Source organism: Notolepis coatsorum (assembly GCF_963971535.1).
Source record: "Notolepis coatsorum genome assembly, chromosome: 18".
NCBI classification, from domain to species: domain Eukaryota; kingdom Metazoa; phylum Chordata; class Actinopteri; order Aulopiformes; family Paralepididae; genus Notolepis; species Notolepis coatsorum.
This window is the reverse complement of record NC_140182.1, coordinates 36,376,432-36,391,238: the sequence shown is the minus strand read 5'-3', so window position 1 is coordinate 36,391,238 and position 14,807 is coordinate 36,376,432. Positions and strand designations below refer to the sequence as shown.

The following is a 14,807-nucleotide window of genomic DNA, read 5'->3' as shown; positions in this document are numbered from 1 at the left end:
AAGTTTTACTAAAGTGATCCTCCAGGGGAGAGGTCAAGGGTCAGGAATGAGCATAATTAGTCCCTCCACAGGTTGCGTCTTCACCGCTAAGACGCTATAATATAAGGGAGGAAATGATAAAACATCTCACTTTGGGCTCCGCTTACAAATGGTTCCATCTGGAAGATGCAATGCACTGGCTAGGGTTTGTGAAACTATTTCAAATATACAACAGAAGTATAAAAAACTAGGGCTGTCAAAATTAATGCTTTAACTTTGGAGATTAATTTAAATGATTTAAAGCATTAAAATAAATGAATCTAGATTAATCTATGGAGTGAAAAATGTGTTGTTTTTATTTCTGTTAGCGCCCGCGGATATAAGAAAGAGGTCTAGCTGAGTCAATGTTGATGGTTTTGTTGAACATTTGTATTTCACAGGAGAGAAACTGTATTCAAAGAAAGCTATTAAAATAGTCTTTGAATCTAAATATACTTTATTTGTGTTGATTTTACATTAATTCCATGATTTTACTCAAGTAAATATCTGTTACAAGCTTCGGTCTCAAGTAGAAAAATGCTATTTTTAATCTAGATTAATCTAGATTAATTACAGAAAATTGTGAGATTAATTATTTTTTTTATTTTTTTATTGACAGCACTATTAAAAAAATTTACCACACAATTAATGACACAGTAGTGGCTGACTCACCATACAGATTGATGAAGCGGATGCAGCTTTCAACCACGCGGGGAATCGCTTGTCCGGAATCCTTTTCGCAAAAAAGCGCATTGGAAAGAAAAACCACACAAATGTCAGATCCGGGGAAGGACGTTCTAATTACACTCACCCGAGATTAGACGTCGCATTCAAATTACATGCACGGCATTCGGTCTTAGGAGGTGTTATGAGTATATTTACATGCAACATGCACGCCCGCTAACTCTTAATTGGTGGTAAAGATATTGGGAGCACAGAGACGGGACAGACTGAATTGGCCCTCGCCAGCTGTGGGATCATTCACACCCAGTCTCTCACGATGCCTCGGTGGTTTTAATAGATCTACTAAATCTACATGCGTGACTCATTGTCTACAATAACAAGCTGCTTGTACCGGCTCCATAGCCGCCGCATTTCAATGGGGCCTCAGCAAAGCTAAAAATGGTGCCTGTATCAAGTCATGTCAACACCCTAGGGTGCAACACTGTAAGTGATGAGAACTTATGTAATGAGGTGGGGGGGTGAGGAGAGGAGAGGAGAGAGGAGAGGAGAGGAGAGGAGAGGAGGAGAGGGGAGGAGAGGAGAGGAGAGGAGAGGAGAGGAGAGGAGAGGAGAGGAGAGGAGAGGAAAGGGGAGAGGGAAGAGGAGAGGGGAGATGGGAAAGGCAACAATGCAGATTTATTTCGCACATAATCTCACACACATCCAAAAACATTCATTTAGTATGACAGTTATTGAGAGTAAATTAGTTTGAATATGGCCACCAGTGATGTCATCTGGGATATTGAATCATTGTGTTGTGTTAATTACTCCTTCGTGAAATGCTGTAGATAAAAAAAGATTTATAGCAACACCTTGTCTTATAGGAACTGCCACCCTTAATCATTTCATTGAGCCGTAATTAACACAAGGATTCAACATCCCCATCACTGGTGGCCATATTCAAACTAATTTACTCTCAATAACTGTCAAACTAAATGAATGTGTGCAAAACCGTTTTGAGTTGGATGTGTGTGTGTGTGTGTGTGTGTGTGTGTGTGTGTGTGTGCGCGCTGTGCGTGCGTGTGTGTGTGTGTGGTTGTGTGTGTGTGAGATTATGTGCAAAATAAATCAGCATTGTTTTTCTTTTTGGTGAAGTGCCCCTTTAATGTCAGCCTGCTTCTGAAGCCCTGTGCTGAGTAGAGATCTGGTGCTTTTAATGATACAGTGGATCTGTGTGTGTGTGTGTGTGTGTGTGTGTGTGTGTGTGTGTGTGTGTGTGTGTGTGTGTGTGTGCATGTGTCTGTATGTGTGTGTGCGTGCGTGAGTTTGGATGGACCCAGGCACAGGGCTGCTGTAATATGTAATATAATCACACTGGGATAATGTGAGACTAGGCGAGACAGTCAGCGAACAGCCGAATTCAATAGGGTTTTAGACATTTGGAAGGGTTTCAAAGTGAGTTTTCCCGACAGTGCACTGCAATAACATACTTGTAGAGAGTTTACGGTTTCACGATTGGAATATATACGGGTGTATTAATAATACAATGACATCGGTTCATGATTTTGTGGAGTTTCATTGAACTTCGTATACAATCCGAGCATCTTGGTTGAGCCATTCAGTCTGTCGGAGTCGAGTGGCAGAAGGTCCGTTTGTAGGAGGTGAGGTGGTGGATTACAGACAGAGAGGTTTCATTCCAAAAACACTATAGCCTACATTCTAGCATATTCTAATACGCTAGACTTTCACTTTGGAAAACAATTGTTACCCGATATTCATTGCTCGATATTTCCAAATCAAAGAAAGGAGTCTGCATTCCCAGAAAAGTCACCTTTTTTTAGATACCTACCGACATCAATTATTTTCCACGGTAAGTTTTATTACTTGTTATGTACTCACTCTTATGCAAGTGTATTAGTCACTATGACAACAATCACTTTGCAGGAGTAAAAATAAATAAATAAATAAATGTATGATGGCTATCTCATTTTGGAACCAAAACTCTTCAAATGTAAACATAGAGATCACATATTAGTCACAAACAGGAAGTAGTAGTGATGTTAGAGAGGCGGGGCTTAGAGACAAGACACAGGGAGTGAGTGAAGACAAGCAGGACAGACCCGCCCCACCGTCCCCCCCCCTCTTTGGACACTACCTGATGTCTGGCATGTGAGTTCCGTCGCCCGCGGCTACAGAGAGGCGTGGAAGAAGCCAGTGACAGGGAGGTGGAGAGAGACAGACAGGGAGGTAGAGAGAGAGAGACAGACAGAAAGGAGAGAAAAGAGAGAGAGAGAGAGAGAAACCCCAGGTTAAAACAGTCCCAGCACCACCACAGCTTACTAAGGACGCCCCCCCACCCACCACACACACCACCCGGAGGTGGCATCAAACACAGGGGAACCAGGGACGACCAAGAACCAGGACAGGATGGGGCAGGTGACGGAGAGAGGCAGGGAGGAGGAGGAGAGAGGAGGAGAGAGGAGGAGGAGAGAGGAGGAGGATGCTTCCTTATCAGTCTGGCCACCATTCACTGACACTCATTTATCTTGCTGTCACTGACTGCTGCTTTCATTCTGGACACAGGAGGGGAGGAGGATATGAGAGAGAGAGAGAGAGAGAGAGAGAGAGAGAGAGAGAGAGAGAGAGAGAGAGAGAGAGAGAGAGAGAGAGAGAGAGAGACAGGAAGAGAAGTAAAAGGTGCGTGGAAGGTGTGTGTGTGTGTGTGTGTGTGTGTGTGTGTGTGTGTGTGTGTGTGTGTGTGTGTGTGTTTGAGTGTGTGTGTGTGTGTGTGTGTGTGTGTGTGTGTGTGTGTGTGTGTGTGTGTGTGTGTGTGTTTGAGTGAGAGAAAGAAAGAAAGAGAAAGAGAGAGATTATCTGTCCGGATGCCAAGCAGCTCAGTGACGCCGCGTCAGCAGTGACTCAGGGGCTGAAGGAGAAAAAAATCTCAACTTCTCTTCCACTCCTCTTCCTCTCCCTCCTCCTCTTCCTCTCCTCTTCCTCTCCCCCTCCTCTCCTCTTCCTCTCCTCTTCCTCTTCCTCTCCTCTCCGCTCCGCCTTCCACTCTAGCATTTATTTCAGGCTTCCTGGAAGCATCCGTCATCATCACCTTGTCCCCCTGCTGCCAGAATCACCACCTTGTCCCCCCCGCTGTTTGAGACTACAGGACCACAGAGCCGGCCGCACCCGGTGCAGGGTCTCCTGAAAACCATCTCAGCACCGAGACGGAGCCCCTCCCGGCCCCACCCCCCTCCTTTGTAACAATATCACAAGATTACAAAATTGTCCTCGTCTCGATATTATTTCAACGTCTTCTTAGTGCTGAGACGATTTTTGGAGAAACCCACCCCCCCCCCAACTGGCAGGCCAGGAAACCCAGGGCAAGACATGGCGCGGATAAGTAACGGCGCAGCGCGGCCCTGGTACACTATTCCACTGCTATGTGTACAGAACGTCAGAGCAGCTAAATGGGGATTTAGCTATTTGTAGCTATTGCAACAGCTGCTGGTTAATTAAAAGACAAGGATGATATGATGTTTTTTCAATTGATTTTACAATCACTTAACCCCCCCCCCCTCTACGTTCTGTTGACATGGTGGTGTAATAGTGAGACAGGACTGTTTAGAGTAGTGATCAATACCTGTATAAAAGACTCCATATTCCCATTGAATAGCCTAACGTTAAAGACGGAGCGGGGTCTAGCCCGCCGCGTGGCCGTGTGGAATTTGAACTGCGAGTTAGAAGGCCTAGAACATAGAGAGAGGGGTGTAATGTTATTATGGGCAGGGTTTGAAACCCAACAACTAAACTCACCCGCCCCAAATACGGTAGCTGTGCGCTGGAACGTCTCTGTCAATGCTACCTGCACTTTGGCAAGAAGATCTGCCTGTGATGAATCAGGTCTTTTGCAATCCTGGCTATACACTTCTTTAAACTACTAAAACAAACGGTGCTTGTGAAAGTTGGAAGCCATTAGTCACTCAAAAGAAAAAAACGAATTACGTCTCAAATAATGTATTCGTGATTTTGGAATAGTCCAGATTTATTTGATTTATTTTATTCAGCAGGAGAACGCCAACATTATGGGAAATGGCGCTTACGTCTTCTCCAGAGTCAGACAATGTCCTCTTTGTGTGTTCAGTAGGAAGTTATCCGGCGGCAAGATAGCCTAGCTTAGCACACATTAATGGAAGCTGATACGGATCAGCTAGCCTAGATAAAATCTCTGGGAGAGGTGTTTTTGGCCAAAAGCTAGGCTAGCTGGTCCGTATCCGCTTCCATTAATTTGTGCTAAGCTAGGCTAGCTTGCAGCCAGATAGCTTTCTACTAGGAGAGGAAATTGATATCAGTCTTCTTGTCCGACTCTGGAGAAGACGGTAAGCGCATTTCCCATAATGTCAACGCGCTCCTTTAAGATTCTGACTATTCCTCTTATTCAGATTAATTCCCCTCATATTCAATAACGGCTTGAAGCCGCGTCTTCCTGCCTTCATTCGGTCGACACGGCAAACGGCTGAGCAGGGGGAGGCGCATCGCGTGCGGCCGCTTCTCTCGTGATCCTCGTGGCTTTTCCATCCTGGCGTCCGGAGCCGTGACACTGAAGCCACCAGCTCTCCGGAGGTATTTTATCCAACTTTAGATCTGTCTTTTAATATCCTGCCTCTGCTCTACTAAATATCAAAAGGTCAGGGAGATATCAGGCCCGCAGAGAGCGGCATGTGGACAGTGTTCACCTCATGACAGGTCCCTGCGGGGAATTGTGTGTGTGTGTGTGTGTGTGTGTGTGTATGTGTGTGTGTGTGTGTGTGTGAGTGAGTGAGTGAGTGAGTGAGTGAGTGAGTGAGTGAGTGAGTGAGTGAGTGAGTGAGTGAGTGAGTGAGTGAGTGAGTGAGTGAGTGAGTGAGTGAGTGAGTGAGTGAGTGAGTGAGTGAGTGAGTGAGTGAGTGAGTGAGTGAGTGAGTGTGTGCGTGTGAGCGTGTGTGTGTGTGTGTGTGTGTGTGTGTGTGTGTGTGTGAGTGTGGATTGTGTTGATATCCAGGTTCCTCAGGACAGGTCGCTGTGAGATTAGACCGTCGGTGCTCTAAAAGACCAGACGGAACCATGGATTCAGAATTCTAGATGGAACTCTTAAAAGGAACACGCCAACATTTAGGGAAATTAGCTTATCGTCTTTTCCAGAGAGAGACAAGAAGATAGATACCAGTTTCCTCTCTGTGCGTTCCGTATAAAGCTATCTGGCTGCACGTTAGCCTAGCTTAGCACAATGAATGGAAGCGGACAGTGCCGGTTAGCCTAGGCATTGACCAACTAACACCTCTCCCGAAGGCTAACCGGCACTGTCCGCTTCCATTCATTGTGCTAAGCTAGGCTAATGTGCTTCTCTCTCTGGAGAAGACGGTAAGCTAATTTCACAAAATGTTGGCGTGTTCCTTTAACTCGTCACCAGATTCCCACAGTCTTTCCCTGTCGCACGAGAGTGTCTCTGTACTTCCCTGAAATCTGAGTTGCATGTGTGATGTCACTACTAGGTCAAACCTCTCATGGTCCAAATAATGTGGTAACCTGACACCTTCATCTTCAGCTTACACAGAAAGCTGAGTAGACACTGACATGTCTTGAAACAATATAAGCAGCCAACCTATTGGCTTGTTGCCAATTATGCATATTCATAGCTCCTTGCGTTTCCAAATAGGATAAAGGTGTAGAGATGCTGCTGAGACATTTTCAGTAGTTTCTTTTTTTACAAATTGTAATTCAATATAGAAAGTGTTTTAATGGTTTAAAATACATCTGGAGGGGATTTGGATTTGTTCTGCAGCTGGAGTAAAACTCTATACCTGCTTTTATTATTATTATTTTTTTTATACCTGAAACGAACTAAGTGTAAGATAAGGACTTTATTACCCCTGAGGAAATTACTTAAATTACATTCAAAGTATTACTTCACCGCCTTCACTTCTCTTTCTTCTTTATCTCTCCCTCCCTCTCTCCTCCATCCATCCATGCCTCTCCCCCTCCCTCCCTCTTCCATCCATGTCTCTCTATCCTTCATTCCTGTCTCTCTTCTCCCTCCCTCCCTCCTCCATTCACATCTCTCTCTCTTCCTCTCTCCCTCTCTTCTCCATCCCCTTCTCTCTCCCACCCTCCTCCATCCCAGTCTCTCTCCCTCCCTCCTCCAGTCTCTCTCTCTCTCTCCTCCATCCCAGTCTCTCTCTCCCTCCATCCCCGTCTCTCTCTCTCTCCCTCCTCCATCCCTGTCTCTCTCTCTCTCCCTCCTCCATCCCTGTCTCTCTCTCCCTCCATCCCTGTATCTCTCCTCCCCTCCCCTCCAGTCTCTCTCTCTCCCTCCCTCCCTCCATCCCTGTCTCGTTCCTCCTCTCCTTCCCTCCCCTCCAGTCTCTCTCTCTCTCCTTCACTCCCCCACATCCTCCCCTCTCCCTTATCTCCATTCCTCTCTCTCCACCGCTCCTGCTCCATCCCTCCATCTCTGCCCAGAGAGTTCAATAGATGGAGGGAGGTTAGGGGGAGGAGGGGTTATGGGTCTGACAGCCGGTGCTCTTGGGAACACCGTGGGACCATCACCCCAGCGCCACCCCAGCGCCACCCCGCGCCAGGCGCAGGGCATATGGTGAGCCGGTGGAGGGGGAGACCGGTGCGTCTGCTCAAGGCTTCCCCGGGGGCCATTAGCTGACAACACAATCAAACTGGGGATCCTTTTGTACCCCCCCCCCCCCCCCCCCCCCCCAGCAGAGGTTTTCACACGGGACGCCGTCCACACCTTGATGGAGTCAAAGACGTCACGCGTGTCGGACCCACTGTGTTTTGTGACCATGAACATACTGGTAAGTGGATGTGGATTCTATGTGAATGTTTGCGTCTTTGCTGTGTGTGTGTGTGTGTGTGTGTGTGTGTGTGTGTGTGTGTGTGTGTGTGTGTGTGTGTGTGTGTGTGTGTGTACGTGTGTGTGTGTGTGTGTATGTGTGTGTGTGTACGTGTGTGTACGTGTGTGTGTGTGTGTGTATGTGTGTGTGTGTACGTGTGTGTACGTGTGTGTGTGTGTGTGTGTGTACGTGTGTGTGTGTGTGTGTATGTGTGTGTGTGTGTGTGTGTGTAGGTTTTTAGCAACCTTTGTTCTATGTGTGTCTACGCATTACATCACCCGTATAATAAATGTTTTATATGTGCATATTTTGCGTGGGAAGATAATTAAACATGTATGTTTATGTATGCGTCTTTGTGTGTGTGTGTGTGTGTGTGTGTGTGTGTGTGTGTGTGTGTGTGTGTGTGTGTGTGTGTGCGTGTGTATGTGCGTGCGTGTGTGTGTGTGTGCGTGCGTGCGTGTGGCATCACGTTACCTGGTGGTCATGTAGTCAGCTCTGTGACCTGTGTATAGAGAGAGAGAAGAGAAGGAGGGTGAGAGAAGGAGGGTGAGAGAAGGAGGGTGAGAGAGGGTGAGAGAAGGAGGGTGAGAGAGGGTGAGAGAGGGTGAGAGAGGGTGAGAGAAGGAGGTAAAACAGAAACTATCTCCCTGGTTACTTCCCTCATCAGTTCTGGAAACATATGAAGACAGACAACAAGGGTAAGCTACTGTAGGCTAGAGAATTCACTAGCTTTGACGTAAAAAAAAAACAAGATTTATTTCCCCCACAATATTGTAATCGACATTCCTGACATTCGAGCGGTTTATTGCTCTTGTAGGTGCCGCTCACGTGTGACAGCTCTGTCACCGTGTGACTGAAGGGGACGAGGACACGGCCTACCAAGCATCCTACCCTCTGGGTGCCCTCTTCAGTACGCTCTGGGTGCCCTCTTCCTACGCTCTGGGTGCCCTCTTCCTACGCTCTGGGTGCCCTCTTCCTACCCTCTGGGTGCCCTCTTCCTACGCTCTGGGTGCCCTCTTCCTACCCTCTGGGTGCCCTCTTCCTACGCTCTGGGTGCCCTCTTCCTACGCTCTGGGTGCCCTCTTCCTACGCTCTGGGTGCCCTCTTCCTACGCTCTGGGCTCTTTGGTGAAACTACAGAGAACAGAGGGAGGGGGGGGGGGGGGGGGGGGGGGGGGGCGTATTTGGGGACAGGCCAAGACCCGTCTCTGAGCTCCCTCAGGTGTGTTGTGCATATGCTTAGTAAAGCACATGAAACACACCATCTGCCCACCACCGCTGGTCTCATGGATCCAACACACACACACCAATTACATTTACTGACATGAACACACAAAGAAGAAACACACATACGGTACCACACTCATCATTAAAGGAACACGCACAAACGGGGCGACAAGTTGGAGCAAGAGTTGAGTGAAGACAAAGAGATTAATAGTGAATAGTTTTCTAAACAACAGGGGTGGAAGGAAATCTGTGGCCATCTGTTTTGGCACGGACAGGAATTTACCTGTCTGTCGGTCTGTCTGTCTGTCTGTCACTGGACCATAATATGCGTGGGAATTGCCAGAGAGCTCCTTATTGTGATTTGATATATATATATATATAAGTAATTTTCCTTTCACTTGACTGCAGAAATAAGGTGAAACAATATCCCTTAGGACAATAATAGCATGTCAGAATCAATTACACTTAAAAAGAGGGGGGGGGGGGGGGGAGTTATGGGCCAATAACTTTTCAGTGCCTGTTCCATGGCTTCTTCTGGGCCAAACGTCAGCACTGTAACGCAACACCTCCCACAATGCAACAGCAACACAATATAGTCTCTGGGGGGGGGGGGGGGGGGGGGGGGTGCGTTCTGTGTGAGTTCTGAGATGGGTTTTGAGATGTACAGTATGTGTATTTTTGTTTCTCTCAAGATTCTCCAATGACCAACCCCTCCCATCATTACGGCTATTTTCAATAGCGATAATTGAAAGAACATCATCAATACAATTGCACCGGGGAAGGTGTCATGGTATTGTAGCTAAGTGTACCGTATTGATACTGTAGTACAGTCTACTGGGCGCCGTGGGACTGAAGACCTGGTAGGAGTCATAGCAGGATTCTCCTCCTTAATCCTCATCAATCACGAAGCCAGATGACCTGGTGAACCGGGACCACCCTGCCCACTGCTCCGGGTCTGAGCCACGTACAGAGACCACCCTGCCCACTGCTCCGGGTCTGAGCCACGTACAGAGACCACCCTGCCCACTGCTCCGGGTCTGAGCCACGTACACCGAGACCACCCTGCCCACTGCTCCGGGTCTGAGCCACGTACACCAAGACCACCCTGCCCACTGCTCCGGGTCTGAGCCACGTACACCGAGACCACCCTGCCCACTGCTCCGGGTCTGAGCCAGACTAACCGTGTGTGTTGTGTGCGTGTAGATTAGTCTGGGCCCTGAGGAGATCCCACCAGTGTAGAACAAGAGAGTCCGCCATAATGGCCCCCAGTCTAATGCTGGGGTTGGCCGTCGAGTTAGCGAGCGAATCAGTGGCTAAGGCGGATAATACAAACTCCACAAAATCCCCTTCAGCTCCGTGGGCTAAAGCCCCCGGATTAGCATCGAGCAACTTTTGACAGGGTGGAGAAAGTAGTTGGAAACACAACGTGAATATTACCCTGGAAACGTTGATTAGATTAAGAAAAGGCTTGGAGAAGGAATCCAAAAGAAACTCTTCACTCACGATTTGGAGAGCTTGTTATAGAACGAGGGATGTTTCATTTACTCTTCTAACACGCCGACCTGGGGCACCGACCAGTGCTACTCTACAGACGGCAGACATGCCAGGCCAAGCAGACATGCCAGACCAAGGGAAATGAGCCACAGGGCTGCCGTCTATTAGTGGTTAGATGAGCTAAACTAGGCTAATTCCTCCTCCAGCGTGACCAGTGGATTATAAGACGACATGCAGCCAGAGGTAAAAAAAGAACGGGGGGGGGGGGGGGGTATGTGTGTAATTAGGGAGTTGGATGGTTAGGAGGTGGGTAAGGGGGGGGGGGGGGGGGGGGGTAAGGTGGATGCTGGGTTTGGGCTGGTATGGTGGATGAGGAGGATGGGGGGTTGGGGCAGGTAAGGTGGATGAGGAGGATGGGGGGTTGTGGCTGGTTAGGTGGATGAGGAGGATGGCAGGGTTTGGGCTAGTAAGGTGGATGAGGAGGATGGGGGGGCTAGTAAGGTGGATGAGGAGGATGGGGGGCTGGTAAGGTGGATGAGGAGGATGGGGGGCTGGTAAGGTGGATGAGGAGGATGAGGGGTTTGGGCTGGTAAGGTGGATGAGGAGGATGGGGGGCTGGTAAGGTGGATGAGGAGGACGGGGGGCTGGTAAGGAGGATGAGGAGGATGGGGGGTTTGGGCTGGTAAGGTGGATGAGGAGGATGGGGGGCTGGTAAGGTGGATGAGGAGGATGGGGGGCTGGTAAGGTGGATGAGGAGGATGGGGGGCTGGTAAGGTGGATGAGGAGGATGACGGGCTGGTAAGGAGGATGGGGGGTGGGGGCAGGTAAGGTGGATGAGGAGGATGGGGGGGCTGGTAAGGTGGATGAGGAGGATGGGGGGGCTGGTAAGGTGGATGAGGAGGGTCAGGAGGACAGAGCAGAGATGCTAACGATCATGACTGTACCTTCTCCCAAGGTCCTCTTCAGTAAGTCGTGTTTGGCCTGCAGCTTGGAGATCAGATTGCTCCCCTCCAGAAACTCCCGGAATTTCTGTGGAGAATAGAGAGTAATTACAGCAGGTGACGAGCCGGGCAGAGAGTGCTCGCCTTCGAGACAGCGATCTGCAATAAGACAGCCGGGGGCGAGAGGACACAGAGAGGGTCCTTTTACAGCCTTTATCAGGCTGTGTCCATCTTTAGACTGGGATCAGATAGAGAATAGCCTCTCTCACACCAGAGGGGGGAAAGAGATATTTTGGGAGAGCTTAGCTGCTGTCAGTGTAAGTGGTTAAAATGGCATCATTTTTAGTAAGTAACTAAATGCCTGGACTCAGCACTTTTTAAAGTTTGAATGAAATGCATACTCGTTCTCGTCGTGAGGTTTTTTCAGGGATTTGTATAACAATCAGTAAAAATGAAATGCAATCAGTCTAAAGCAGCCAAACATATTCCCGTCTTTCATCATGGTGTCTCGAGACTGAGGGACATTCTCACCAAGACATCAAGGAGAGTGGTGGGGTGACATTTTTCCTATTTGTTGCCGTTCAAGACAGAAAATGAACACACTGAACTGTGGAAAGCCATTATTTTCCAGACCAACCACTTCTTTCTTGAGTATGAACCAAGTCTAACAGTCCAGCCCAACAATGATGTGAAATATGATGGTCATTTTCCAGCGATGGCTTTGCATATAGTCAAATATATCCTTTCTACCTTTTCACGCAGGATGCAACGGTGCCATGAACCATAAATCAGTTATAAAACCGAGGGGCAGGACGATACGTGGAATCCAAGGGCTTAAGGGTGGAAGCAGCCGCCTACAAATCAAATCACATCGACGTAATCCGAAAAAAGACTGAGAGAAAAACGTCTTCGATGATCCTTTCCCCCCAAAACTTAGGAAAAGCTGGTTTTGTTTTTCCTCACAGGAAGCCAATTCTTTGGTCATAATTTGCGGACAGGATTATCTCTCTAACGTGGTCTTTCACTCCTCCGAATGGAAACAACGCTCCTCTCACCATGAAGTAGGGCTGACCTTAGAAATATTTTTTGGAATTCGAAGCTTCGGGGCCGAGATTCGATTTTAATTCGAAGCTTCGAGATAAAAAAATAAAAAAATAAAATAAAATATTAAAAAATTTATTTTATTTTTTATGTTGTGGGACTTGTAGCACGTTGTTCAACTTTGTCAGTGCTGTAAAGTTTAAACCTTTTAAAATCTTAGACAAACAAAACACTTTGCTTTCATGAAAATAATATTGTAAGCCGTCATTTGAGGCTTTATAAAAGCAGCACAATGAACACAAATCTGTCAGTGCCGAGTCCGACCTCATCTTAAATAACAAACAGCATTGCTTGTTGTAGTTAACGAAGAGAGGCAGAGCTGATTTTGCAAAAAAAAAAAAGTGTCATTCGAATCCCATGCCCATCGAACGAAGCTTGGAAGTATTTAAGACAGCCCTACCATGAAGTAGAACTGCTCCGTCTCCTGCTGGTTGGCCCTCCTCTTGGCGATGCTGGGCTTGCTGAGGTAGGTCTCCGACACCGCGGACTTCACCGACTCCGTGGAGCGGCTGTGGTGGAAGCACTCCGACACGTCGTAGTCCTCGATGGTCACCATGTCCTGGATGGTGGTCAGCGTGGCCTCGGACGTCTTCTTGATCTGGAGGACGGGGTCAGAGGTCATTATTATTTCCTGTACAGGTATCGATTAGCGTAACGAGAGGAAATGACGTATATTAGGAGAACAGGAACGGGGGAAACATTATTGATCATTGAAACGCTGTTAATGTTTTCGATCCCAAGTCGTATCTTGGAAACATTGTGAACATACGTTTCGAGCTCTTCTTCATGACAAACATGCCATGTTTACCAGCATTTGCCTGAATGCTAATTATTCTGTTTGGATAGTAGTAGGGCTGTCCCCGACTAAGGATTTGGATGGTCGACTAGGATTGGCCAAAATTTGCAGTTAGTCGACTATTGGTCGACAAAAAAAAGTATAATATTTTTATTTTTTTATCATTCCATTTGGGCTGTGGGGGGTGCTTAATGTCTGAAGGAGTCGACTGAAGGCTTCTTGTCCTCTGCAAAAGCATGCAATTGGTCCACTGATGGATACATCTTGATATTTGTCTAGTCTAGTGAGTAGTGTGTTCATTAGATGGGTGAAATCCTCTTTCAGTGCCTCTGTGCCTGTTTTCATAGGCAGTTAGCCTCTGGTATGCGTGCCATTAGCGTTAGCCACGCTTCTAGGCCTCTTTTCTTTTGGAAAGAATGATAAAAAAAAATTTATTTAAATTTTTTGTATTATATTCGACTAAGAGGTTGGCCAGTCGACTACGACTCAGCTCTAGATAGTAGTAATCATAGTCATCGTAAATGTATCTTGACTTATACCGTATATGTATCAATGATAGTTTTGGTTTCATAAATAATACCTTATTTTGTTGCCATATAATTCTGCCTTTACACTAGCACTGTAATTGAATCACTATCAGGGTGCAGCATAGTCAAACCTGGGTCAAATAGTATTTGCTAATAACTATTGTGATTTGTTTTAAGCCGAGTACTAGAAGAGTGGTTTCAGGGTGTGTTGAAAAATTTGGAACACTAAAATAAAGGGCTGAGTTTCCTCAGATGACCTTAAGCATTATCATTTGAGCGAGTTAGATAGGGTCCAAACTTCCAATCCTGCATCATTGTGATGTGAGGTAGTTTTGAAATAAGGGCTTTATATATAAACAAATACACTTACATACATACAGTATTAGTGATGCACCGATGTGAAAATTGGGGCCGATACCGATAACCGATATTAATATTGCTGTTCTGGCCGGTCCCGATATTTACCGATGTCGATATCTCTGTATAGAAAACACTTTATGATAATCAAATAAAGAGCTATTTTCTAAAACACTTTTTTTCTTCTGTAACTTATTTTCACAAACGACTGATATTTTGAAACTATTTAAGGCCAAAACATGTAAAAAGAAAAAAAAATTATATCGGACCGATACCGGTGTAAAAAAAACTGCCATATCGGCCGATATTATATCGGCAGCCGATATATCGTGCATCACTATACAGTATACATTGGTGAGTACCATAGCTATCACCAGTAAATAAATCTGAGGGCAGAATGATAGACAGAGTCTAGGGGTTTAAGAAGGGATGCAGCAGCATGTCTATAAATAAATTACATAGCCATAGTCCAAAACTGATCAAAACTGCTTCCATGACCCTCTTCCTACTCCCATTGTGACGTCCTATGTGATTTCCCAGCACCCTTCTCGGTCTATGCCTTGTACTGGGGAGAAAAAAGAAAAGAAGAAAAAGAAAACACTTTTTCCCCAACTGCTTTCATTCGTGACAAATCCATCAGTCCTTCAACATGACTCCCAGCCAAAGCAATCAATTTGCATGCACTCAGAGCGCAGGGCTAGAGGTGAACATTGTGAGGAGATGCTACACTGAGCTTTTAAGATTCATTTCCATAACCGCCTCTTCCCTGTCAGCTGGAGTGCTTTTCCAGGAGCTTATAAATGTCA

General features: G+C 46.7%; 1 protein-coding gene across 1 annotated transcript in view; it reads right to left on the bottom strand.

The window, feature by feature from the left end:
- The window catches only part of srgap1a (SLIT-ROBO Rho GTPase activating protein 1a), a 188,302-nt gene that overhangs the window by 37,476 nt on the left and 136,019 nt on the right, over nt 1–14,807 (bottom strand). The window contains 5 exon segments of the mRNA XM_084335154.1: nt 691–751; nt 2,837–2,870; nt 8,034–8,061; nt 11,224–11,308; nt 12,722–12,919. Of these exon segments, the coding sequence (XP_084191280.1) occupies nt 691–751; nt 2,837–2,870; nt 8,034–8,061; nt 11,224–11,308; nt 12,722–12,919 (406 nt within the window).